Source organism: Pelodiscus sinensis, chromosome 28 (assembly GCF_049634645.1).
Source record: "Pelodiscus sinensis isolate JC-2024 chromosome 28, ASM4963464v1, whole genome shotgun sequence".
Taxonomy (NCBI): Eukaryota; Metazoa; Chordata; order Testudines; family Trionychidae; genus Pelodiscus; species Pelodiscus sinensis.
The window spans coordinates 1,201,975-1,226,489 of record NC_134738.1 but is presented as its reverse complement, the minus strand read 5'-3'; the positions used below and the strand labels follow the sequence as shown (position 1 = coordinate 1,226,489).

Here is a 24,515-nt window from a genome sequence, read left to right as displayed (position 1 = left end):
AACATGAAAAGCCAAAAGATTGCAAGAAAACTAGCTAATTACATTAGTTTGCTGAAAAGATAGGCCAAGGAAATACAGAGTTAGTGTGTTTGAAAACAGCATCTTTCACACTAAGAGCCCCTAGAGCACTTTGGTTTAAGTCCATACAGTGTAAGCTCCATGGCACAATGGCTTTTTGTTGTGCTTGTACAACGCCTAACACAAGGGAGGTTTGGTCCTCTCAGGTTCCTAGGCGCTATCACAGTACAAATAATTAATGCACGCTGCTTTGCAAGTTAGAGATGGGTCTGAACCAAACCCCTTCATTCACACACTGCCAAACACTGATGTTCCTGATATCTGGGTCTACATTTTGCAGCTTCAGCCCAGCTGGGAACCTACCAGCATGAAAAGAAAACATTGGCGGAGGTTAGCAGAGCAATCTCCATGGCTTATGAAAAGTGAAACAACATGTCACAGGCAGCCATGTAGCCAAATTGGAGCATGAGAATAAATCTCCTTTCTCAGCTATTGGTCAGAGCCAGAACTGGGGTGAAATGACTCATCCAGAACGAATGAATGATTGTGCGTGTGCACGTGAGTGTGTGTAAACAGGCCTGATTTCTATCACAGCAGCCATTTGTGGCTGATCGTCACAGCATTATTGGTGTCCTGTCCAAGAAGGTCCCATTGTTTTATTGGAAAAATGCAGCACTGCTCTTACAGCTACCCCACAAGATGTAAATAAAGAGCTTCGAGATGGCTGGGGGATGTTGAGCATGTACCACCAATGGCAGTGGCAGGAAGGTGAAGTTGGAAACACTCAAACTGTAAATTAGTTGCCATTTTTAAAATGAGGGTGATTAATTTTGGAGTAATAAAGGGGTAAAGTAAATTTCCCATCACTGGGAAATTTTGAATCGAGCTGGATGTCTTTCTAACTCTAGCTCAGCCATGAATTAGGGGCTTGATGCAGGAATCACTGGGCGAAAGTCCATAGCCTGTGTCATGCAAGAGGTCAGACATCTTAGGGCGGATGTCTGAATCGCATCAAAGTCAGCGGAGCTTACACTGATTTACACCAGCTGAGGATCTGGTCCTTATCGCTGAGGGGAGGAAGTCCAGCAGCATAATTGTATTTAAGCACAAAGCAGGTAGCTCTGGAACAAGGCCAAGGGAGTTTAGTGTCTATGCTTGTGAACTCCTATTGGAGAGAGGGAGTATTTTAAGCTCGGCATTCCGCTATCAAATCTATTGTGTGTTGGCCCTGCTGTCTTGGAAGAAAATGTAATAGGAAATGACAGCGCTTCAAACTGCTCCAGGAACCATCAGTTTGGAGCAGCGTTTGGTCTCACATGGCACCATCTAAGAGGCACAAGACTGCTTTTGGACAAGAAAGGAGAATGAGGGATCACGCACACCAGGGCTCAGTCAGCCTTTTGCTCTCTTTGGGCGCGCCTCTGTCCTCTGAGCAATGCACAGGTCCCCTGCAAGGGGATGAATTGCATCCTCTGTGGCAGTGTTTCCCAAATGGTGTTCCGCGGAACCCCGGGGTTCCAGAAGTGAAAATAAGGGTTCCCTGAGAAAATTCCATTGCAGTAACATTTTATGATTTAAAAAATAATAATTAATATTTAAGCATTTATGAATTTTATTGAAAACAATTTTCATTCGTGTTTGCCATGATAAGTGTCCCCGTGTAATGCCAGGTTAGCCAGAGAGTGGGGACGATGATGTCGCTACTCAGCGCAGCATGTGCAGGCAGTCAGTGGTGCGATCGCCTGTTATACACCAGCGTAAATCCCCGTGCTCACTCTCAGGGAGCATGGATCACATGAGTGACCTTGTTTAGCTTTTCTTTATTATTATCCTTACTTATTTGTGGTCTACTTTCTCTGCTCCATATATAAGACTGTTCTTAGGGGTTCCGCAAAATTCTTTGGAGTTTAAAAGGGTTCCGTAGCCAAATAAAATGGGAAACACTGCTCTGCGGGGTGGACACAGTGTATGCGGGTTACAGACGCTCTAGAACCAGGCTGAGTTTAGAGTAAGAGCTCTGATGGATCCTATTTGGACAGAGAGGAGCGCTTTCCTCCATGTTAATGCTTGTTTAGCAAAGGAGGGGAAATTTGCTCCTAAGTCAGCAGTTGAAATCCTGGAAATAAGACTGAGGCAGGCTGCTTGGAACTTAGTAGTTTATTAGACTTTGTAACCAGCTCCTGCACAGATAAAAACAGGAGCATTCAGCACAACTAGACTCCTACCTTATCACATTGTCAGACCATGGCTGCTAGATACCAGACATAACTCTGTTCTCATTCAGTTGATCCCTTCATATTTGCTTGGGGCTGAATTTCCCAAGAAGTCACAAATCTTTTTAATTAAGATTAAACCCAGGGCCATAAAGAGGCAGAACCTGCTTTGGGCTGTCGCCCACTAAACCACTTATGTTACCTCCCTGTGAGCTAGGCAGAGCAGCGGGAATGGTGGGGATGGGTGGAGGCGAGAGGGCAGCACTGAAGTCAGGGTGTCCTCCTGCTCCGGTACCCCTTCTCTGCAGAGCAGGGGTCAGGGCGAGGGAGATGCCCAGGGGAGCTGCTCCAATCTGGATGGAGGAGTGCCTGTCTTAAGAGGCAGTGCCCTGTTTCTAAGAGTTCTGTGCTTGTGCTTTCACACACACACATTCTCCCCGCCCCCCCATGTCTCATCTCTGCAAAGTGGAGGAGGAGCAAACAGAGTAGGACAGCTTTCTCTGTCTTAAAGAGACAGTGCATGGCTTCTCTCAAACTTACCCAGCAGCATCTACCAGCACACACACACTCTATGCCACTGTCACACACACCCAGTCTGTGCCACACACACACACAGACACACACACACTCTCCCGTCTCTGTGCCACACACACTAAATCTGTGTCACAAAGTCTGTCTCACACACAGAGGGTGCGTCTAGACGTCACCGCCCCGCCCCCCTTGGCCTCCCGCCGTGGCGCTCGGCTGAGTTCTGCGCCGCTCAGCCGGGCCGCCGCGGGGGAGCAAGCGGAGCAAGCGGCCATTTGGGCTCCCCCGTGGCAGCCCGGCTGAGCAGCGCAGAACTCAGCTGAGCGTCATGGCGCGAGGCAACAGCGCCCCCCAGAGGTGACTCGTAACACTACAGTGTTACAGAGTCACAGACATTGGGCTACTATATATATGATAGGAGCTAGGACCACCAAATTCAGTATACAGCTTCCTCTTATTATAACTTAGGGTTAGCACGATCAGGGTTTGGCTGGCTCAGGACAATGGGAGGTGCCTGGAAGGGGATTGCTTCTCAGAAAACCATACAGAAAAGAGACAGAATAACCGTGCAAGTGAAAGGGGCTGGCTGGGAGTATACCCCCTCTCCAGGATTGCCCCAGCCTTAAGCCTCTTACTCTCTCTCCCCCCCCCCCCCCACCTCCGGCCTAGGCCTGAACATTGCTGGCTGTTCCCCTCCATCAGGGAGCGAGGGAAAAGCGCAGAGTTTGCTGCACTCCTCACTCTGGCTGGGGAGAGCAGAGGCAGACGAACCTGGACTTGTGCCAGTGGGGTGACATGTACCCCTCAAACGGTTGTGCCCACTGGAGCTGCAGCAGCCATGGAGAGGAGCTTCTCACCTGTCCCCAAGCTGCTGTGGTGAGAGAGGGTTGGGGTTTGTCCTCCCTCCCCGGGGCACCCTGCATCCTGAACCCTCCTCTGCAGCCCTACCCTAGAGCAATTATTTAAATGAAGCCTGGACATTTTCATTTTATATTACAAAAAACAAAAATTAACTGAGTTAAGGACCTGAGCAATGCTGGGTAAATCTTCTAGTGTGTGTGTGTGTGTGTGTGTGTGTGTGTGTGTGTACTATACTTTATCCCATCTCCTTGTGTATGTGTGTGTGTGTGTGTGTGTACTATACTTTATCCCATCTCCGTGTGTGTGTGTGTGTGTGTGTGTGTGTGTGTGTGTACTATACTTTATCCCATCTCCGTGTGTGTGTGTGTGTGTGTGTGTACGTGTACTATACTTTATCCCATCTCCTCAGAAAGTCCTTGTCACAAAGTACATTCTCCACCCCTGGATAGAGTCTCTTAACTTCCACTGGTCTCCTGTTAAATGAGACACACATCCTAATCCCAGAAGCCCTTTGTCTGCAGGACTTCCATTGGCTTTAAAGAGGGTTTAGTGCTTGGAGAAGTGAACTCATAGTCCTGCCCAGTCCGTGTGGTCCCTGGTATATTGTGGGCAGGCTTGCCATGGTTTGTGAGCTGGCCATCTTTCCCCTTTCAGGAACACTGATGCAGCAGGGAAGAATTCAAGCACACAAGGCTACCTCTGTTGATACGTATATTGCAATGAGCTCTGCTGTAGCACTGTAAGTTGATGAGCAGATGATCAGTGGAGCTTTTGGCTACTGAGCTATGAGTTCCAGGAAAAGAGCTAATGTTTAGATTAATTTTCCATGACTGTATAGAATGGAAAACCGCACCACAGTCAGATGAGCAGAGAGAAGGTTACAATTCCATTCCAAGGCCCTGCAGCCCATCGGTATAAGTCTGTTATTTTCAGCTGATATCTTTTTCTGAAGGCAAGTTTAGCAATAGTTTGTAATTAGTATGTAATGAGGCTTTCCTAAGACAGCAGTAAGAAGAGTTGTCTAGTAGTTAGAACAGGGGACTTGGGAGTAGAGACCAATGGAGTCTAATCCCAGCTCTGGAAGGAAATGTAGCTCAGCAGTAAAAGCAGGGGACTTAGGCATGGGAACACCTAGCTTCCGGTCTCAGACCTTGGAAGGGGTGTAATCTGGTGTTTAGAGTTGGTGAGTTGAAGTAAAAACATGTGGGTTCTACTCCTGATTCTGTGATCTTGGGCAAGTCACTTATACATCCCCCACGCACTCATCTGTCAAACAGATGCCTACCATACATACTAACAAGAAACCTGGACATGACATGCTTCACTTAGTCATGGCTCTGATCTGTTCCTTTTGGCATCTGAATGGTCTAGAAAATCACACTTGTGTTATGTGTTAATGCTTAATTTGACTGTGTAGTGAAATAGACTAATAGACCCTGTTGATAGGACATGAGCTCAAATTTAGCATATAAGAACCAGAGTACATGGGATATAATTTCAATAACATGAAAACTGAAGTGTTATGCTTAGACAATACCAAACATGCAGTTTCCAGTAACCGGGTTTCAAAATTCAGGAAAATGGGAAAGTGGAAGAAGAAATTAGAGCTCAGCTCTGACTCAGACAGAGATAAGTGGTATATTGTGTTACAGGAAGGTATCAATGTGATTAAAAGAAAAAGTCTAATAAATGGCCCATCCAGTTTCAATCTATGGTGCTGAGTGTGGGGCAACAAGAAAAACAAGAGGAAATGGTCTGTCCCCTCCAAATGTGAATGTTGAGTGGTGTGACTGGAGAGAGAGACCACAGGAGAAATGCTCAAAGTCAGACCCATTAACAAAAACACAAGGGAATCCAGGCTCAGATGGTTTGGTCATGTAAACCATGGTCCTGACAAAAATGTGGGTAAGAGAGTCCAACAGATCAAGACTGAGGAAGAAAAAAGACAGGAAGGTTGAGCCAGGAAGAGTCCTAAAGGAAAATGTGTTAGCATGTGGTATGATAGAGGGTATAGCATTGAACAGAGCGCTTGGGATGAGTGTCCCAAGCAGACTCCACTGATGGGATTAATACAAGGGAGAAAAGTGAAACAGACTGAATCTTCCACCTTTACACCCGAGTGATTTCAATAGGAGCATTTGAGGAGAAAAGTGTTACTCAGTGTGAGTATGGCAGAATCTGTCCCTACATTTCTATGGGTACGTCTACACTACAGCGCTAGTTCGAACTAACTTAGTTCGAATTAGTTAATTCGAACTAAGCTAGTTCGAACTAACGCATCTAGAACTAAAAACTAGTTCGAACTAGCGTTTTGCTAGTTCGAACTAGTAAGTCCACATTGAGTGGACTCTGAACAGGGCTTAAGGATGGCCGGAAGCAGTGCCGGCAGGGCATAAAAGGAGGACTTAGAGCGTGGAGATACTGTCTCAGGCTAGCCGAGGGCTGCGCTTAAAGGGTCCCGACCCCCACCCCGGACACACAGTTCTAAGGGGTGCCCCGCTTGCAAAGAAGTTCTGGCTTGGAGTGCCCTGAGTGCCCACACTGGGCACATCACACCACTCGGCCATCAGCCCGGCTGCACTTGCCGCAGGCTGGCATCTGGGGAGAGGGGGCAATTGGGGGGCTGCAGGAGAGCTTCCACCCCCAGAAGCCCGCAGAGCCAGCCCAGTCCTCCCCATCGGGGGCTCGTGCCCCATTCCTCCCTCACCTTCTTCCACTTGCCCTTCCCTAGCCCCCCTTCTTATTGATGTACAAAATAAAGCTAATGTTTCTTCCAACATTGACTCTGTCTTTATTGAAAAAAACTGGGGGAGACTGGGAAAAGGAGGTGGGAGAGGGGAAGAGAAAGGCTGGGAGAGGGGAGGGCAACTAACATGATCAGGGGTTGGGAACAGGTCCCAGATGAAGAGAGGCTACAGAGACTGGGACTGTTCAGCTTAGAAAAGAGGAGACGGAGGGGGGACAGGATAGAGGTCTCTAAAAGCAGGGGTTGGGTGGAGAGGGTGCATTCAGAAAAGTTCTTCATGAGTTCCCATAAAGAAGGACTAGAGGACACCAAAGGAAAGGAATGGGTAGCAGGCTTGAAACTAGTAAGAGAAAGTTGTTCTTCTTGACAAAGCAAATAGTTAACCTGTGGAACTCCTTGCTGCAGGAGGCTGTGAAGGCTAGAACTAGAACAGAGTTTAAAGGGAAGTGAGATCAAGTGATGGAGGTTGGGTCCATGGAGTCCTATTAGCCAGAGGGTAGGAGTGGTGTCCCTGCCCAAAGTTTGTGGAAGGCTGGAGAGGGATGGCACGAGACAAATGGCTTGGTCATTGTCTTCGGTCCATCCCCTCCAGGGTCCCTAGGGTTGGCCGCTGTTGGCAGAGAGGCTACTGGGCTAGATGGACCTTTGGTCTGACCCAGGACGGCCATTGTAAGCTCAGGGCTCAGGGTCGGGGGTCTCAGTGGACCCCCTTGATTTTCATGCACACCTGCTCCTGGGTGGCCAGGCTGGCAGCTCTCCTGCCCTAGACGGCCACTTTCCTGTGCCTAGTGCGGAGATCGTGGACGAGGTCCACGATGTCCGCACTAGCCCAGGAAGGTGCCCGCCTCTTGCGGTCCAGGGCAAGCTCCCGGGAGACGCCAGCCTGGTCCCGGCAAGAGGGGGTGGGCTGGGAGGCATCGGGTGGGTGGCTCTGTGCCGTGCCAGGTGCAGGGTCTGCTAGCTGGGTGCTGGCAGGCTTGCACCTGGCACGGGCACCGTAGCCAGCCCGTGCCCCTTTAAGGGGTCCGGGGCCGGGAGGGGGGCATAGAGTTTCCCTGGTGTTGGCCAGAGTGGCCACCAGGGAAACCTGGGGAGGGCTAGCCTCCCACTAGTTCGAACTAAAGGGCTACACAGCCCTTAGTTCGAACTAGCTAGTTCGAACTAGGCGTTAGTCCTCGTAAAATGAGGTTTTCCTAGTTCGAACTAAGCGCTCCGCTAGTTCGATTCAAATTCGAACTAGCGGAGCGCTAGTGTAGCGCATAGGAAAGTTAGTTCGAACTAACGTCCGTTAGTTCGAACTAACTTTCTAGTGTAGACATACCCTATATGTTTAGCAAATAGTACTTTGAGGATCTTTTAATTAGAGCTACATTCCTTCTGCATTTCTTGACATAGCACTAATGATGTACTCTGGTGAGCCAGCAATATTTAATGGTCTTTATGTTTCCTTTTGCACCATCTGGAAATTGAGTTTTTGGTAAGTGAATAATGGCTGAAAATTAGTAGTGGGTAGTTAACACTCACACAAATGGCTCTACATTCCCTAGAAAGATTTCTCCCTGGTTAAATGACAGGCTCTCAGTCACCTGCGAGGTCACCTTTCAGCAGAGAAGATACACAGAGGTGTATGTGGATGAAGTGAAGGGCAACTTTGAGGCAGGAACTCTTTTCACTTGGTGGGTTTATTTCCTGCTCCCAATCAGAGTTTTGCCATTGCTTGTTTGCCTGCCTCTACTAATGGTTTTTCTATCTGCTCATGACCATTGTATCTAAGTGCTGTGCTGGGAGATAGAGTTTTGCTCTATATTTTTTGTTACATTGAAATAAGGCAAAATATAGGTGGATATATATACTATACATTTTAGAGCGTTTGTCTGTCTGTTTGATCAAGAACTCTTCCTAAATGGTAAGAGCTAGGACAACTAAATTAGGTATTCAGCTTCCTCTTCTCATAATTTAAAGCAAGGTAATGATTTGATTATGCCAGGAAAATGGGATGAGCCTGGAATGGGATGATTTTCCTCGAAGCTGGGTTCTGGGGAAGCTTGGAACCCTAATGCTAAGAGACACACTAGCCACTGGTGAAACAGCTGGCCCTGCTCCCGGGCATGGAGATTCTACAGGGGATACTGCCCATTTGCTTACTTTACTCATGTGAATCCAGTTCTTGCAGATTGGTTTTCATGACAATTATCAGATCCCTTTCCTGCCTGAGCTTCGGAGGGGGAACAAGAACTGGTGTTATTTTATGCAACAGGTTACAGCCAAACCCTCCAATCAGAAACAATTGATTCTTTGTGGTTAATTTAAATGTTCCCTACATAGACAAACCATAACCAAACCCTGGAAGCCAAATGCTCCATGAACACTATGGAGAGGGTGTAAAAAGTTTAGAATCTGCATCCACCTTTTCCAGTTCTTTTCTCATATGTACTTCTGGACATTTACTACAGTTCCACAGGACCCAATAACCTCGCTTTCCATTCAGGGTAACAGTGGTAAGTTCTGCCTCTTCCCAGATGTGTCAAACAGATGGATTCCTGAAGTCCAGGGGAGTTTTGCCATTGGCTTGAGTGAAGCTAAGATTTCTCTCATGACATTTGCCTTGTGATGTGTCTCATCTGAGGTCATTTTCTATCAGGTCTGAGATGCTGCAAGCCATTTGTAGTATCTTCCCTAACAATAAAGGAGGGATGGTGTGTGGTTAGGACAGAAACGTAGGAGCTATGTTCCCTGTAGGCTGGGTGACTGCACGACCACACTGCCCTTTAATAAGCCCCGTGCAGAAGCTCAGAGCTCCCTTGCATTTGTCGACATGTTTCTGTCGACAAATCCTGAAGCCATATGTTAATTTGTTCTGGGGCTTCTGCTCTTTGAGTTTGTGACACACACAAGGTGAAAGTTTTAAACCAGGAGAACTTTGATCTGTTTTTATAGTCTGTTTCACGTGTTCTTGTATAGCATGGATCCTAAACATTCCTCAGAAAAACTGTATAAGCCTTAGTGAATGCCTTTTACTCTCTTTTCCAGTGTCAGTAAATATTGTATTAGTATTTGTGAGAGTAGGACTATTTCTAGTTGACTCACAGATTTGTTTAGCATCTTAAAGCTGTGCTATGTGTAAATTATATGCATTTTGGTGTGTTTATTAGCTTGAGCTGTTAGAAACTATGATGATACATGTACTCCAAGGGTAGTGTTAATTTTCTTTTTTATTTGATTTCATATTAAATATCGTAAGTATTGCTTTTTGTTAATGATCCATTGTTTTAATATATTTTCTTCCATCCACACACTACCTCAATATTGGTGTTGCACATAAGAAATTTCAAGCCACCCAAAAGAAAATTCAACACACCCAAGGATAGAAAATGTTAGAGGGAACACTACCTAGGATCCTGAGTTTATTTCCCTACTCTGCTACAGACTTCCTGTATAATCCTGAGCAAGTCTCTGAGGGGTAGCTTTGTTAGTCTGTATATGCAAAAATGAGGAGTCCTGTGTGCATGTTAAAGACAACGGATTTATTTAGGCATAAGTTTTCATGAGTAAAAAACCACTTTGTCAGATGCATCTGATGAAGTGGTTTTTACCCATGAAAGCTTATGCTCAAATAAATGTTAGTCTTTTCAGGTGCCACAGCACTCCTCATTAATCTTGAGCATTTATTTAGTCTTCATGTGACTGAGTCTTCTGTATGTAAAAGAGAGATGTGATAGGGATAAATGGTTAAATTCTGAGGCCCTCAGATACCACGTAGTAAGGGGATGGAGGAAGATAAATAGCTCTGATAGATACAGTCTAAAGTCTAGAGTTTGTTAGGCCATGTCTACACTAAATGGAAGATCAGTCTTCTGGAGTTCAATTTAGTGAGTCTAGTTAAGGTACATTGACTCCAGCTACATAATTAATGTAGCTGGAGTTGTGCATCTTGCTTCGACATTCCCTATGAGTGTAGACCTGGCCTTAGAGTTTGTTCTGAATATGAACTGAATTACTGGCAGCCCTGAAGAAGGGCTACCCATAATTTCGAATTCAAACTATCACTGACAAAAATGGCCTTTTTCAAAAGGAAAATTTTAATTTTTTAAAACTATCCTCTTTTTTTGCTATAAAAATGTTTTCTATTTGGAAAAACTGAAAAATTGTCAGTCTGGTGGGGGTTTTTTCAACAAAAATCCAGAACGATTTGTGGGTTTTTCTTTTTTTAAAGATACATCATTTTTATTTCTTTCAAAAAATTTGTCTCTGAAAACACTTCCTGTCTTCAGGCCAGCTCCACCCTGAAAATTTACAGTCTAGCCTTTAGTCTATTCAGAAAATTACTACAGAACTACTTACTCCATGTGAAGGAAAGTTTGACTAGATCTTTCCATTGGCTGGTTTTGCCTTTTTTGCTTTAAAAAGAAACCCCTTTTTATACTTTTCAGTTCATTATAAGCACCTGCTTCTCTTCCCAGCATTCAGAGGCATGGCTCCTTTTCCTGAGCTCAGTTGAGAAATGTAAAAACCTTCCCAGACTACGAAATTTTCCTAGTCACTCACTTCCCTGGAAATTTCACAGTAAAATGCACAGATGGGGCATTTTTGTGCTTCAGTTAAAATCACACCTAAGTTAGCTGGTGTACTAATTATGGTAATGGAAAAAAAACCCATCAACACAGCAGCTGCATTTATACAATGACTCAGGTGGAGACTGCAGGTTTGGGGTGGAATGGAAAAGGAGTGGAACTATATTAGCCTGTAACCAGACAAAGGAGGATATGTCTACACTATAACCCAGAGACGTGACTGCAGCATGTGCGGACTATTTGTAGCACACTCATTAGATTAAAGCTAGTGTGGGTTTGTCTGTATGTGCTGCAACCACACCTCCAGATTGCAATGTAGACACACCCTAAGTGAGGGCCATCATGAGCAGACTACAACATTAGAAAAGGCATAAGTATTCCCCTTTATTCAGCACTGGAGAAGCCACAACTGAAGTATTGAGTCCAGTTCTGGGGCCCCCACTATAGAAAGGATGTGGACGCATTGGAGAGGGGTAAGCAGAGGGCAACCAAAATGATTAAGGGGCTAGAGCACATGACCAACGAGGACAGGCTGAGAGATCTGGACTTCCGTAGTCTGCAGAAGAGAAGAGTGAGTGGGGATTTGATAACATCCTTCAACTTCCTGAAGGGAGGTTCCACAGAGGCTGGAGAGAGGCTGTTCTCAGTGGTGACAGATGGCAGAACAAGGAGCAATGGTCTTAAGTTACAGTGTGGGAGGTCTAGTTTGGATATGAGGAAAAACTATTTCCCAAGGAAGTCTGGATGCTCTCTTTCGAAAAAGCCCTGTTTGCATTCAAGAACATCTTTTTTCGAAAGAGCACTTTCAAAAAAAGGCGTTCTTCCTCGTGAAATGAGGAGTACCGCCGTCGAAAGAAAAACCGCGTTCTTTCAATTTAATTTCGAAAGAACGCAGCTGTAGTCTAGACGCAGGTGAAGTTTTTTCGAAAAAAGGCTACTTTTTTCGAAAAAACCCTGCAGTCTAGACACAGCCTAGGAGGGTGGGGAAGCACTGGGATGGGTTCCCTAGGGAGGAGGTGGAATCTTCATCCCTAGAGGTTTTTAAGTCCAGGCTTGACAAAGCCCTGGTTGGGGTTGTTCCTGCTTTCAAAGGGGGCTCTGCACAAAATGACTCTTGAGGTCTCTTCCCGCCCCAGGTCTCTATGATCCTATGATTCTAAGTCTGTCACATCCTCCCATAGTGGCTGCTTCTATGTATCTCTGCTCAGCTGATGACCCCAAACTGTGTGCACCCTCATTTACACACTCTGTAGGCCACTCCTTTCTCACTGAGGCCCGCGGAGGAAAGGCTGTGTCAATGTAACTCTCGGGGAACTGTGTGTTACAGGTCTCCCAGTTGTGCTTGACTTATGGGGGATACGATTTTGGTCCAGAGACCTGTAACATGCACTTTTCAGTTTGTATCATCACGTTCTGGCCATGCTCAGAACAGTCCCACTGACGGAGACTACGTGGGGGAGGTACCAAAGGGATGCTGAGGTAGAGCGGAAGGCTCTCCTTGTCATTAAGGTGTTGAATTGCGACTCAGCAGAATTGGCTTCAATTTCCCACTCTGACACAGACTTCCTGTGTGAGCTGGCAGGGGAACAAAGAGGTTCCAGGGAACTTAACTAGGATACATGGACAGATACTGGAACAAACGATTAAACAATCAATTTGGAAGCACCTAGAGGATTCTAAGGAATAGCCAGCATGAATTTGTCAAAAACTAATTATGCCAGAGCAAATTAATTTCCTTCTAGGCAAGGATCACAGGCCTACAGTGGGTGATATAGTCCCATATGAAACTAGAGAAATTTGGTTTGAATGAAATTACTAGAAGGTAGGTCAAGTGGGTTGAAATGCTGTATTCTAAGGGTAATTATCAATAGTTTGCTGTCAAGCTGGGAGGACATATAGGGTACGTCTAGACTACATGGCTCCACGACGGAGCCATGTAGATTTGTTTGTTCGGTAAAGGGAAATGAAGCCGTGATTTAAATAATCGCGGCTTCATTTAAATTTAAATGGCTGCTGCACTCTGCTGATCAGCTGTTTGTCAGCAGATCGGGGCAGTCTGGATGCTCCCCTGCCGACATGAAAGCCCTTTATCGACCTCCCCAGTAAACCTCATCCTACGAGGCATAACGGGGAGGTTGATAAAGGGCTTTCAGGTCAGCGCAGGAGCGTCCAGACTTGCGCGCTGAGTTGACAAACAGCTGATCAGCTGTTTGTCGGCTCAGTGCGGCAGCCATTGAAATTTAAATGAAGCCGTGATTATTTAAATCGCAGCTTCATTTCCCTTTGCCGATCAGCCTAATCTACATGGCTCTATCGATGGAGCCATGTAGTTTAGATACACCCATATAGTGAGATCCTGCAGGGGTTAGTCCTTGGTCTGGTATTAGTCCATATTTTCATTCTTGACTTCAATAATAGAGTAGAAAGCAATAAAAATTGTGGCTGACACAACGCTGGGTTGGGCTACACCGTTGGAGGACAGAATTAGAATTCAAAATGACAATTGGTGTGGAATCAAGAGGGAGAAATTAAAGACAGATGCAAAGTAGGACTCTTAAAAGGGAAAAATCAAATGCCCAGCTACAAAATGGGGAACGACTGGTTAGATGGTTGAGCTACTGGAAAGGATCTGGGGGTTACAGTGGACCACAGACTGATTAATAATCTGCAGGGTGATGGACTCATGAAAAAGGCTAATGTCATTCAGGGGTATATTACAGGAGTGGTGTGTGTAAGGCAAAGGAGGTAAATGTTCTTCTCCACTGAGCATCAGCTGGAGTAGTGTGTCCAGTTCTGGGCACCACGCTTTAGGAAAAATACAGGCAAATTGGTGAGTCCACGGGAGAGCGAGCAAATGATAAAACCTTGACCTATGAGGGAAAATTTTTAAAAAGGGCTTGTTCGGTCTTGCAACAAGCAGACTAAATGGGAACTTGGTAATAGTCTTCAAACATGGAAAAGGCTGTTATAAAGACAACAGCAATCCATTGGTCTCTATGTCCACTGAAGGGAGATAGTAGGGAAAATGTTCTAACTCTACGGGTGGTTAAGCTCCTCAATAGGCTTCCAAAAGAGATTATGCAAATCCCATCTCTGGAAATTTTTAAGACTAGATGGACAAGCACCTGACAGGGCTGGTTTAGGAACGTTTATTCTTGCCTCAGCACAGGAGGTTGGTCTTGGTGTCCTCATGAGGTCCCATCCAGCTCTACATTCCTATGAGATAATTCTATGATATCTCTTTAGCACCCACATCTTAGGCACCTGTATCAAAAGTAGCTATGCTGGGTCCACTGCCTATTACTCAGACCAATATTGTCTCATGTCCTTGTGCCCTTCATCTGTCTGTCTGCTGTCTCTTGTCTTCTAAGCTCTCTTGTGGAGGTAGGCACTTACAGGGCCTTAAAAAAATCTGGCCCTAAGTGATTTGACCAAGGTCACACAAAGAGTCAGTCTCAGAGCTGAGAGCAGAATGCAAGTTCCCCAATTGTCAGTTTAGTTCCCTAACCAGCAGATCATGCTGCTGTCACATGAGAACAGCGTACATGTTAACTGAACATGTTACATCTGTCATTGTAGTAGCTTATAAGATGAACATGAAAAGGGCTATCAATCTCCACCTTCAGGGCCTCAGATGGTCACTAGTAGGGGTCAATCAAGCAAAAAACTCTTGCCCCTCCCCATTTTGCATAATTGTAGGGATTTAGGCCCTGATTCAGCAAAACATGTAAGCATGTGCCTGTCCCATTGAATTCAATAAGACTTGAGTATGTACCTAAAGTTCAGCATGCATTCAAGTGTGATGCAGAACCAGGGTCCTAATCATGAATGGCCCATTGTTCTATGGACAATGAATCTATTTCAATGTGGCAAATCTTATTCCCTAGGCTGCAGGAAACATTCATAGTGAAACCTGAAACCATCCAAAGTTGAGGTTTTTGGCATTTCATTGCAACTTAAAGAAAAAAAAAAAAAAAAAAAAAAAACTTAAAGAAATAACCTGCCTGAGGGGTGGAGAGAAATTTGTGCAGGTTTCATGCTTTTCTCAAGGAAAATGTTCACTGTTTTTCAGAGCCTCATTCTTGTCAGCTAATTAAACAGAGTTTGTACCTTAGACATTTTATTGATGTCTAACAGGATACTAGCTCAAGTGACTGCACTGGAGAATTTGCAAAAGTATCTGAAAAATACTTCTTTCTGTACATTTTGAATAACTTTTGTGGCCCCTTTTTTATATATAATCATACATGGTCTTATTATGCTTTTTCCTCCACCTACATGCCCAACTAATGTGAAAGCAAAGCAAATTAAATTACCAACAAAAAATAAACATGATTTGCTTCCAGCTTTCAATGTCACAGGCTACATTTGAGCTCCAAACACATTTTTATAATCAACTTCCAAATTCCTGAAATCAGCCTTTACCATGGAAACACAACAGGCAACCTTGGGTGCCACAATAATTACTAGGACCCTTTGCACTAATGAGAACTTGCCTCCAGAATTATAAAAAGGCCCAAATATTTTTTTTAAATCCCATCTGATGATGTTTTGACTATAAAAATAACCTCATTAATGCAGACAAAAATGCAAACCTAGTCTCTCCAGAATGCGAGAAGACCACAGGAATCCCACGTTACCCTGACTTCCTTGCTTTATTAGAAACAGCTGCATCTGCTGGTAACCTCAGACCATTTCCAGGTTTGACGCTGAGGAAAGAATTTCACAACCTCTTTGTGCATCTCGGCTTGCTTGACCCTCTCTTTTCCTTTTGCTTTGCAATGGAAAACACACTTCAAAAAGACCCCCTGGTATTGTAAACAAGGGCTCGCTGCACATTCTGTCCTTGCAGATACAAAAGAGAGGGGGATGTGTGACCCGTCAAGGCAGAGATAAATACCAAGGGTTGGATCCTCGACTGATCTCAATTGGCTGAGCCTCAATGGTCTGTTAGACAAAAAAGAACTTCCAGGAATACCGAGTGCCGATAATCGCGTGATATTTCTGCACACTGTCATAATGCCAAGCCCAGCTATAGTCCTACAGGGCCTTCCACCCAGGAACCTCACAGTAATCACACTTCACAGCCCCATGAGAGGTTAGGATGCACCTTCATGGTCTGAGCATGGGCATATCTATTGGCCTCAGTGGGCTTTGGGCCCAGCACTAAGGGCTAGGTTCACAAAGGGGTGGAGGCATTTAACTGTCACTTGGATAGCTAAGCCCATGTGTCAACTCTTCCAAACCCCTGTTCAGCTGCTGCCTTGCCCAGTAGGTGCCTAATGCTCCTTGGCACCTACCTGTCTGCCAGTGGGCATGTGCAAAGCCCCCGTGCAGATTCACCGGCTAGGTGTTCCCCCACTTACCTTGCCTGCAGGGCTCGCTCTCTGGTAGGTGCTCTCTGAGCTCACTTCACCTATAGAAAGTGAGGGGGAGGCAGTGCCTCCTCCCATTGACAATGAGCAGAGCACTCAACTAGGAGGTGGCAGGAAGGGCCAGAGTTCCTTTTCTGACTTAGGGAGGGTGGGGTTTGAAGCTAGTGGGTGCCCCAGGTACAAGGGTGGTTGGTTCTTTTTTTCTGAAAGGGCTGGCCTAGCTTAAGAAAGGCTTCATGCTTCTGAATCCTAAGCAGAGAGAGACTCCTTCTTCCGGCCCAGAGTCAGGTGCCTAACTCCCTTTGGGCCGTGGGGTGAATGTAGCCTGAAGAGAATGAAAACAATCTTCAGGGTGCAGAAGCTGACAGTGGGAGGAGGCGGCTGGGGTCAGGCGGGACCGATAAGTTGACTGGAGTTGAGACTCTGTATACTGTTCTCTTTCTTCTAACTGTGCCTACTTGTCACAGCCATACGCTGGGAGCTTCTTGGGGCAGGGACCAGCCTGTTTATCTGGCACACTGCAGGAGCCACCATAAATAAGCAATAATAACTATGTGATGCAATGCTGAAGCGAGCACCATGAGGCTTTCTGCTGAACAGCCTAGCTCATGGCCTTGACATGCTTAAAGGAGCTGACTACTTCAAGGGCTGCTTGTATGAAAGTGGTGTCATCCTAGGATCTAGTCCAATTTCTTTCCAGCCTCTGAAATAAACAGATTCTTTTCAGTTATTTTGTATCTTGCCTTCTTTGTGTAGCCTTTCACCTTTATGCTGACTGAGAGGATGTATTAATGTGCCTATGTAACTAATCAAGGGGTTGGACATCACCTATTGTTTCGGTGGGGGAGAAAACGGAAAGAAAATAAGGTGCCAGTTGCTTTCATGATGGCCTCCTTGTAGCTCTTAGAAATAACACAGGCTGAAGGGTTCCTCTCCCCAGATGTCAAGTGACTCTTTACAAGCCTGCAACAAGGCTCCAAATACTTACCTAGGCCATTTGCTGAGAATGCAAAGTGCAGCGCTTCTCAAGGTGGAGGAAAGCCAGGGCTCTGTGGTAATGGGTATGAAGGCTACTGGACTCAGAAGAGACCTAGTTTCTAGTTATCTCATTCCCAGACTGATGGATGGAGCCCGCACTGCCTATATTCACCACACAGGGGCTGGAATGGAAGGCAATGAAAGGAACTAGCGACTCCACGGATCCAAACGGCATGGCAGACGAAAATACGCAGCGCTGCTCTGAGAATCAGCCATGCAGAGGGGGAGTGGGTGCGCCACAGCTTTCATTGAGGGGCAGCAGGAGATGGCAGACCGATGAAAATAATAAGAGATGGGTCCCATCTCAGATTTGCATCAGAACTGGAGTCCTGCCTCCTTGCCGATCTCCCACGGAATGTTCCGGAGGCCCCCCAGCTCTAGCAAGTGGACAGCATCTAGCAGAACATCTCTCGATGGTTGGACATGTGAATTGTTCCGGTGCCCTGCAAAGTGCAAATCCCAGGTCTGGTGATAGTGAACTTCTGCCTAGAGACGTGATGTACAAAGCAAGTGTGCTAGACAAGAGGGACACGGTGCTCGCACAGGTGTAGTCGGACGTCTATACTTTGGGGATGGGAGGCAGCTCCAGTCATTCCAATGGGACCATGTGTAAGTGTGTATGCACAGAATGGCCACCAGGGTACTTGTGCTTTTTTTTCGATTGCCTCTTTTTGAGCAAAACCCCGGTTTCCCATCCACACACACCTCCTCACAGAGGAATACCTACACCAGAAAAAATTCTCTGTTCTTTCATTTTACTTGCACAAAAATGCACTTGAGGTGTGGATGCTCCACGAGTTTTTGCGCAAAACCTGCTGTTTTTGTGCAAAAACTCTGTAGTATAGACCTAGACTGTGATTCAAAGGAAGAAACCAAACCAAAGCTCCCCAGCCAGACTCTGCCTGCCTGGCCATGGGACTCTTGTTGTTTGATCTGTGCACATCTATGGAAATGTCATGGCATTGCGATGTGATGAGTGTTGCAAAAGAAACACGTCGTCTGATTAAGCAGAGCCTCCATGTGTTGATTTGAGTCCACCCAGACGTCCCTTGGAGGTCATCTCTGTAGGGCTTCCCCATTTTTCATTTTGAGAAGGGGATGTTCTGTTTTATTCTTACCTTTAGGGGAAGTAAACCATTAACAGGGACCCTGGAGCATCTGTATTTGGGTATCTGGGAGGCAGAGACAGCTGCAGATTGGATTTGTGGCTGTTTTCACACTGCTGCCCCAAGCCACTCAGCACCAACCTTTGTGCTGGATTTCTCTTCAGCCCTGGGTGCCAATCATACCAAGGCAGGAATGTCTCTTATGTGATAGTGTTTGCTGTGTGCCGGCCTGGGAAAACAAGCTAACCCATAAGTAACCTGGGCTGTGCTGGGTTTATAATGTTGTCCTTGGCCAAATGTTTCCAGTTTATCCACCAGAAAAGAGACCCAGAGAACAACAGGGGGAGCACTGAAGAGATCTCAGGGGGCTTATTTTATTCATTGACTTTATTTAATTGATTACATATAATTTTTAACTACGTGTATTTAAAATTTAATTTAACTGGCATCTCCCTGTGCTCCTTGAGCCCCTCTCACACGAACAAATTTAGCTTTAGACTGTGAAGTCATGATCATCATCTCCACTTTGTGGATGAGGAAGGAAAGAGAGGGTAAAGGACTTGCCCAGGGTCACACAGAATATGAGCCTGGTCGTAAGCCTCCCAGGTCAGTTCCGTAACCATCCTTCCTCCGAAAGTGAAACCGTAACTCCCCTTCACGCTACAGGGCTTGCCCTGGAGGCTGGGCTCTGAAATGCAGTGAAAGGGGAAGGTCTTGGGACCTAGGGTGCCGCCCAGTGCCACACATCTCCCTAGCAGCACCCTGCGACCCGAGTCAGCTGATCTGGGCTCTGAGACTTGCTGCGACAGGATTTTTATCCCCTCTGAGTTCTAATTCCGATTGCCTTTCTGGCCACAAGGCTGCGCTCCAACTCCCACAGCTGGAGAATTTATTTTTCATTCATTTAATTACACTGTCTCTAAGTCACAGCATCTATGGTGCTCTCATTTGTTCACCACGTGTTCTAGGGCTATTTCCCACTCACTTTGGGTTCAGCCTGCAGTTGAAAAACATGGTAAATTTGCATGAACTTCAGGAAATGGCTCCATGGGTTTCACTAAGCATTCAATCAAGGGTCAGTGCAGCCATGCCCATAAAATATCCACAGCTGTGCAATTTGTCCATCACAGGCCTACAGTCCCTATACCAACTCCCATTGACTCAACTGGAAATTCTGCCAAGAGCTGGGTCACATGCACTGCTGGATAAAACAACTTGGATTGTAAACTCTTTGGGGCAGTCACCATATTTTTGTGCTGTGTTGCAAGTGAATTAAACCAAACCAAATTAAAGCCACTTTAATTATGAAAGACGGCATCCACACAAGGGTTTCGTGTGGGGCACGTAATCCTTTTTGACTTCATATCTTTAGTTAATTTGGATTAGTTTTTCGGAGTGTCCCTGTTTAGACAAGTAATTCCGCTGCATGGACTTATACAAATGCAAAACCAGCAAAAGAAAAACAGGACCAGCTGAGAGTATGCGAAGTCCAAAGTACAAATGGTTCAAAAAAGAATCAGATAAATTCATGGAGCTCAATGGAGATCTGTTCAATGGCTATTACCTAACCTAGCCAGATGCACAACCCCATGCTCTGTGTGTTCCCATCAGCCGGGAGCTGGGACTGGATGAAACTCTTGGAATTGCCTGGTTGTGTTCATTCCCTCTGAAACAACTGACACTAGACAGTGTCAGAAACAGAACACAGGCCTAGATGTGCTATTGGTCGGACCAGACGTGGCTGTTTGTCTGTTTCCATGCACATAGGAGGCTCCCAGTTATAATGACATAGAACGCTGCTAACTCCTTTGGCTTCAGTGATGTTATTCTCGACTTTCCCAGGAGCATTGAGATCAGACTCTATCAAACAGCACATCCATGCAGCTTCTCAGCGTAAGCAATCAATGTATATAAGAAAAAACACTACTTGTACTCAGCTCTCCATGGGCAACATTCACACAAATGGCCTGTTTCAGCAATTTGTGGAGTGTTACCTCCCGGAGATGGGTATCAGACAACTAAGCCATTTTCACAATTTCCCCCCTGAAGGCAGAAAGTATTACAACTTTTATTCACAACTCCTCCCTGACCCCCATTCATTTGGTAGCCAATGGCAAATTATACAGGGAGCCAAACACTACAGAACAATGGCCCACTACCAAAAATGTGACATGGTTGTTAGCACTGTTCTTGTCTCACTGAGTTTCCTGATATCTTCTGAATGGTACACACCAATCTGAACTGAGCCAAACATGTTCCTGATGTAATACAACTGCACTCAGCTAATTCATGCCAGGAATACATTGGCCCTGTCTGCTAACTGTATACACAACTAGTAGAATTCACAGAAGATTCAGTTCTACTGATCAAATACATGCATGTAAAAATACACATACAAACAATGATAATGCATTGTTAATGCTGTAAGTTTGTTCAATTAAAGTCACAAAAAGACAAAGTCCAGAAATCCAAAACTTATGGCTCCTACAGTTTTGTCAACACACCCACGTCACACATCATGTATATACTCTGAAATGCATTTTAGAACATAAACTACTTATATTAATCTATAGGTATGTCTACACTTGCAGCCTGTTTCGGAATAGGGCTGCAAATGGAGGCATTCGGAATTGCAAATCAAGCCCGGGATTTAAATATCCCGTGCTTGATTTGCATCTTCCCGGCCGGGCGCCATTTTTTCCAATTTACAAGCCTGGAATAACTGCTCGCGTCTACATGTGGCAGTGAAACTGGCGTTCAAAATAAAACCCTATTTCGAACTACCTGATAAACCTCATTGCAGGTAGACGTGGGCAGTTATTCCAGGCTTGTACATTAAAAAAAAAAAAAAAAGGCACCCGGCAGGGAAGATGCAAATCAAGCGCGGGATATTTAAATCCCGGGCTTGATTTACAATTCCGAATGCCTCCATTTGCAGCCCTATTCCGAAATAGGCTGCAAGTGTAGACATACCCTTAGTCTTTAAGCTGAAGAAAAAATAGGGATAGAAAACATTTTATAGGTAAGATGCAACAGAGCATTGGCATTGGTGCCTCAACATATACCATTCCTCCTTTCACCTTCACGCAAAACACGAGTCCATTGCCTGTAGTGAATTCTACTGTCCCTTCCTCTGAAGAGGAGTGCAATTATAAGAACACATGAATAGATGCAGACATATAATCTGTGCTCCTTCTATACAATTAATTATTCAGAGAGCTGTGAGCCCAGGATCTGCTGCAGACAGAGTGAACTTGCGAAGGGATGCTCCAACCCACACCTACCCCCTTCCTTTACTGAGCAGATTTTCACGTGCTAGAAATTAATGTTGGAGAACCAACAGCTTTAGGAGGTTCCAAATTAAGACACACAGAACATTCTGCACCTCAAACTGCAATCCCTGAACAGGAAGAACTCCAAATTATGGAGTAAAATCCTGGCTCCATCAACCAATGGGAGTTTTGCCATTGACTTCAATGAGGTCAGGATTTCACTCTTGGAGTCAAAAGTGAGCACTAAGCTATGAGAAATCCATGCACGTTTTTCTTCCACATCCAAGGCTCCAGCTAATGGAAAGTGGATATCAAATTGTGACAGCAAAACTATTTCAGGTTGAGAGTTTCTATGTAGTTGGACAATTGCTATTGCAATGTGATTTATATAACTTACCCATGTCAACAGGGCTCCAAGGCAAAGGAATCTGAGCCCTCAGGATTTTCAGTTGCAAACAAAGTTCATGCAAGTGGCTAAGGTTTGTTTCTGAGATGACATGTTGGTGTCTGACAACAGGGACAGGTATCTCCAGGCTAAACAACCAGTCCGTCCCACTGGAGAAGGGACTCAGAAGTTGGTGGGTGTAGCTGGGTTTTTAAACGTACAATACATGTTATAAAAGGGACAGTACCTGGTCTCCAGGCTGGGGGCGCATCACAGACACACGATCATAGCCTTTCCGCAGCAGGACCCAGAGAGCATCCAGCTTGCCCTGCAATTACAAGAAATACAATGAATTATTTTGGATGCGATCAACATGTGCTGAGTGGATAACACAGGTCAGCGGCAGCACAGCTTGGCCCTCTTTGCTTAAACTGAATGCTGTGCGTGTGAAAGACACAGGATCATCAGTCCTGGAGTGGGATGTCCAGAAGCACGATCAGCTCCTACTGCAGACTCAAAGGTGAGGTTTTCAAAAAGCAATTAGGCCCCTGAGACCTGCAGAAAATCAACAGAATCTTTTGGGTGACTAACTCCCATTTGTACCTCTGAAAATTGCCCTCAAAGCTTGTAGGCAACTTGCATACCTGCCTCCAGCCTTAACTCTCAGCTGAATGGGCACCAGCACCATGCGGGGCGGAGAGACTCTCCACTATTTAAGCAATCTCTAGTACAATGGTGGGCAACCTACAGCCCCACGGCTGCGTGCAGCCCATTGGGGTTCTGCGTGTGGCCCATGAGACATTTTGTTTACTGTTGCCCACATGCATGATTGCCAGATTCTGCTGGACTCCAGTCGTGTTTCCTACCGGTGTTACTAGAGTCTCATGCACATAAAGCAAGGGCATATCAAACGAGGTGCTCATTGCACACAACATTGATCGTGAGAGCCATGCGCTCCCTCTGCTTCCAATCACAGCGCTGCTACGGCTCCATTAGCACACTCCATAAACTCTACACGAGCACAGTTAGCACAACAGCCCGATCCCAGGAGACTGCCTTGGTTACGACAACACACTGAGATGAAGGAGGCCACTCATGCAGCCCACTCACTAGCCTAGGTTGCCCAGCGCTGGTCTGGAATCTCTGCAGAGGTTGCTGATGAAAATGCTACATACACACAGGAAACATTTATACCTGGTTTCCCCAGCAAGTTCCTCTTTCTCTCCCCACTGCCAATCACTGCCCTCCTACCCCCCATCGGGCTCTGCTGCTCTTGGTGCTGGGATGTTGGTCCAAACAGAATCCTAGGGTTGGAAGAGACCTCAGGAGTCATCAAGTCCAGCGCCCTTCCCAAGGCAGGACCAACCCAACTCAATCATCCCAGCCAGGGCTTTGTCAAGCTGGGATTTAAAAACCTCTAGGGATCAAGATTCCACCCCCTCCCTAGGGAACCCATCCCAGAACTTCACCACCTGCCTAGAAAAATCGTTTTTTCTAATAGCCAACCTAGACCTCTCCCATTGCAACTTGAGCCCATTGCTCCTTGTTCTGCCACCACTGAGAACAGCCTCTCTCCATCCTCTTGGGAACCTCCCTTCAGGAAGTTGAAGGCTGCTATCAAATCCATAAGCTCAAATCCCTCAGCCTCTCCTCATAGGTCAGGTGCTCCAGCCCCCTAATCATTTTGTTCTCCCTCCACTGTCCCCTCTCCAATGCGTCCACATCCTTTCTATTGTGGGGTGCTCAGAACAGGATGCAATACTCTAGATGTGGCCTCACCAGAGCTGAATAAAGGGGAATAATCACTTCTCTAGATCTGCTGACAATGTTCCTCCTAATGCACCCTAATATGCCATTAGCCTTCTTTGCTACAAGGGCATGCTGTTGACTTGGCCACAAGGGCACACTGTCCAGCTTCTCATCCACTGTAACCCCCAAGTCCTTTTCTGCCCAACTGCTGCTTAGCCACTTGGTCCCCAGTTGGTCCCCAGCCTGTAACAATGTTTGGGATTCTTCCGTCCCAAGTGCAGGACTCTACACTTGTCCTTGTTGAACCTCATCAGATTTCTTGTGGCCCAATCCTCCAATTTGTCTAGGTCCCTTTGGACCCTGTCCCTGCCCTCCAGCGCATCGACCTCTAACTCTGCTGCTCTGACCCTGGGGCACTGCGCCTCTGCTGCTCCGGCTGTGGACCAGCCAGGGCTTTGTTGCTCTGGCCAGCTAGGGCTCCATTGTTCTGCCTAGCCAGCCAGGGCTCTGCTGCTCCAGCCAGCCAAGGAGCCACTGCTCCAGCTGGACAGGACTTGGCTGCTCCGGCCAGCAAGGGCTTCACTATTCTGGCCAACAGGGGCACAGAGGCTCTTCTCTACCCGAGTCCAGCAATGCTCCTGACCTCAGCCCAC

General features: G+C 46.0%; 1 protein-coding gene across 1 annotated transcript in view; it reads right to left on the bottom strand.

Annotated features, from left to right (window-relative positions):
* The window catches only part of ANTXR1 (ANTXR cell adhesion molecule 1), a 216,801-nt gene that overhangs the window by 34,695 nt on the left and 157,591 nt on the right, over nt 1-24,515 (bottom strand). The window contains exon 17 of the mRNA XM_006119107.4: nt 22,361-22,441. Within this exon, the coding sequence (XP_006119169.2) occupies nt 22,361-22,441 (81 nt within the window). The remainder of the gene's footprint in view (nt 1-22,360; nt 22,442-24,515) is intronic.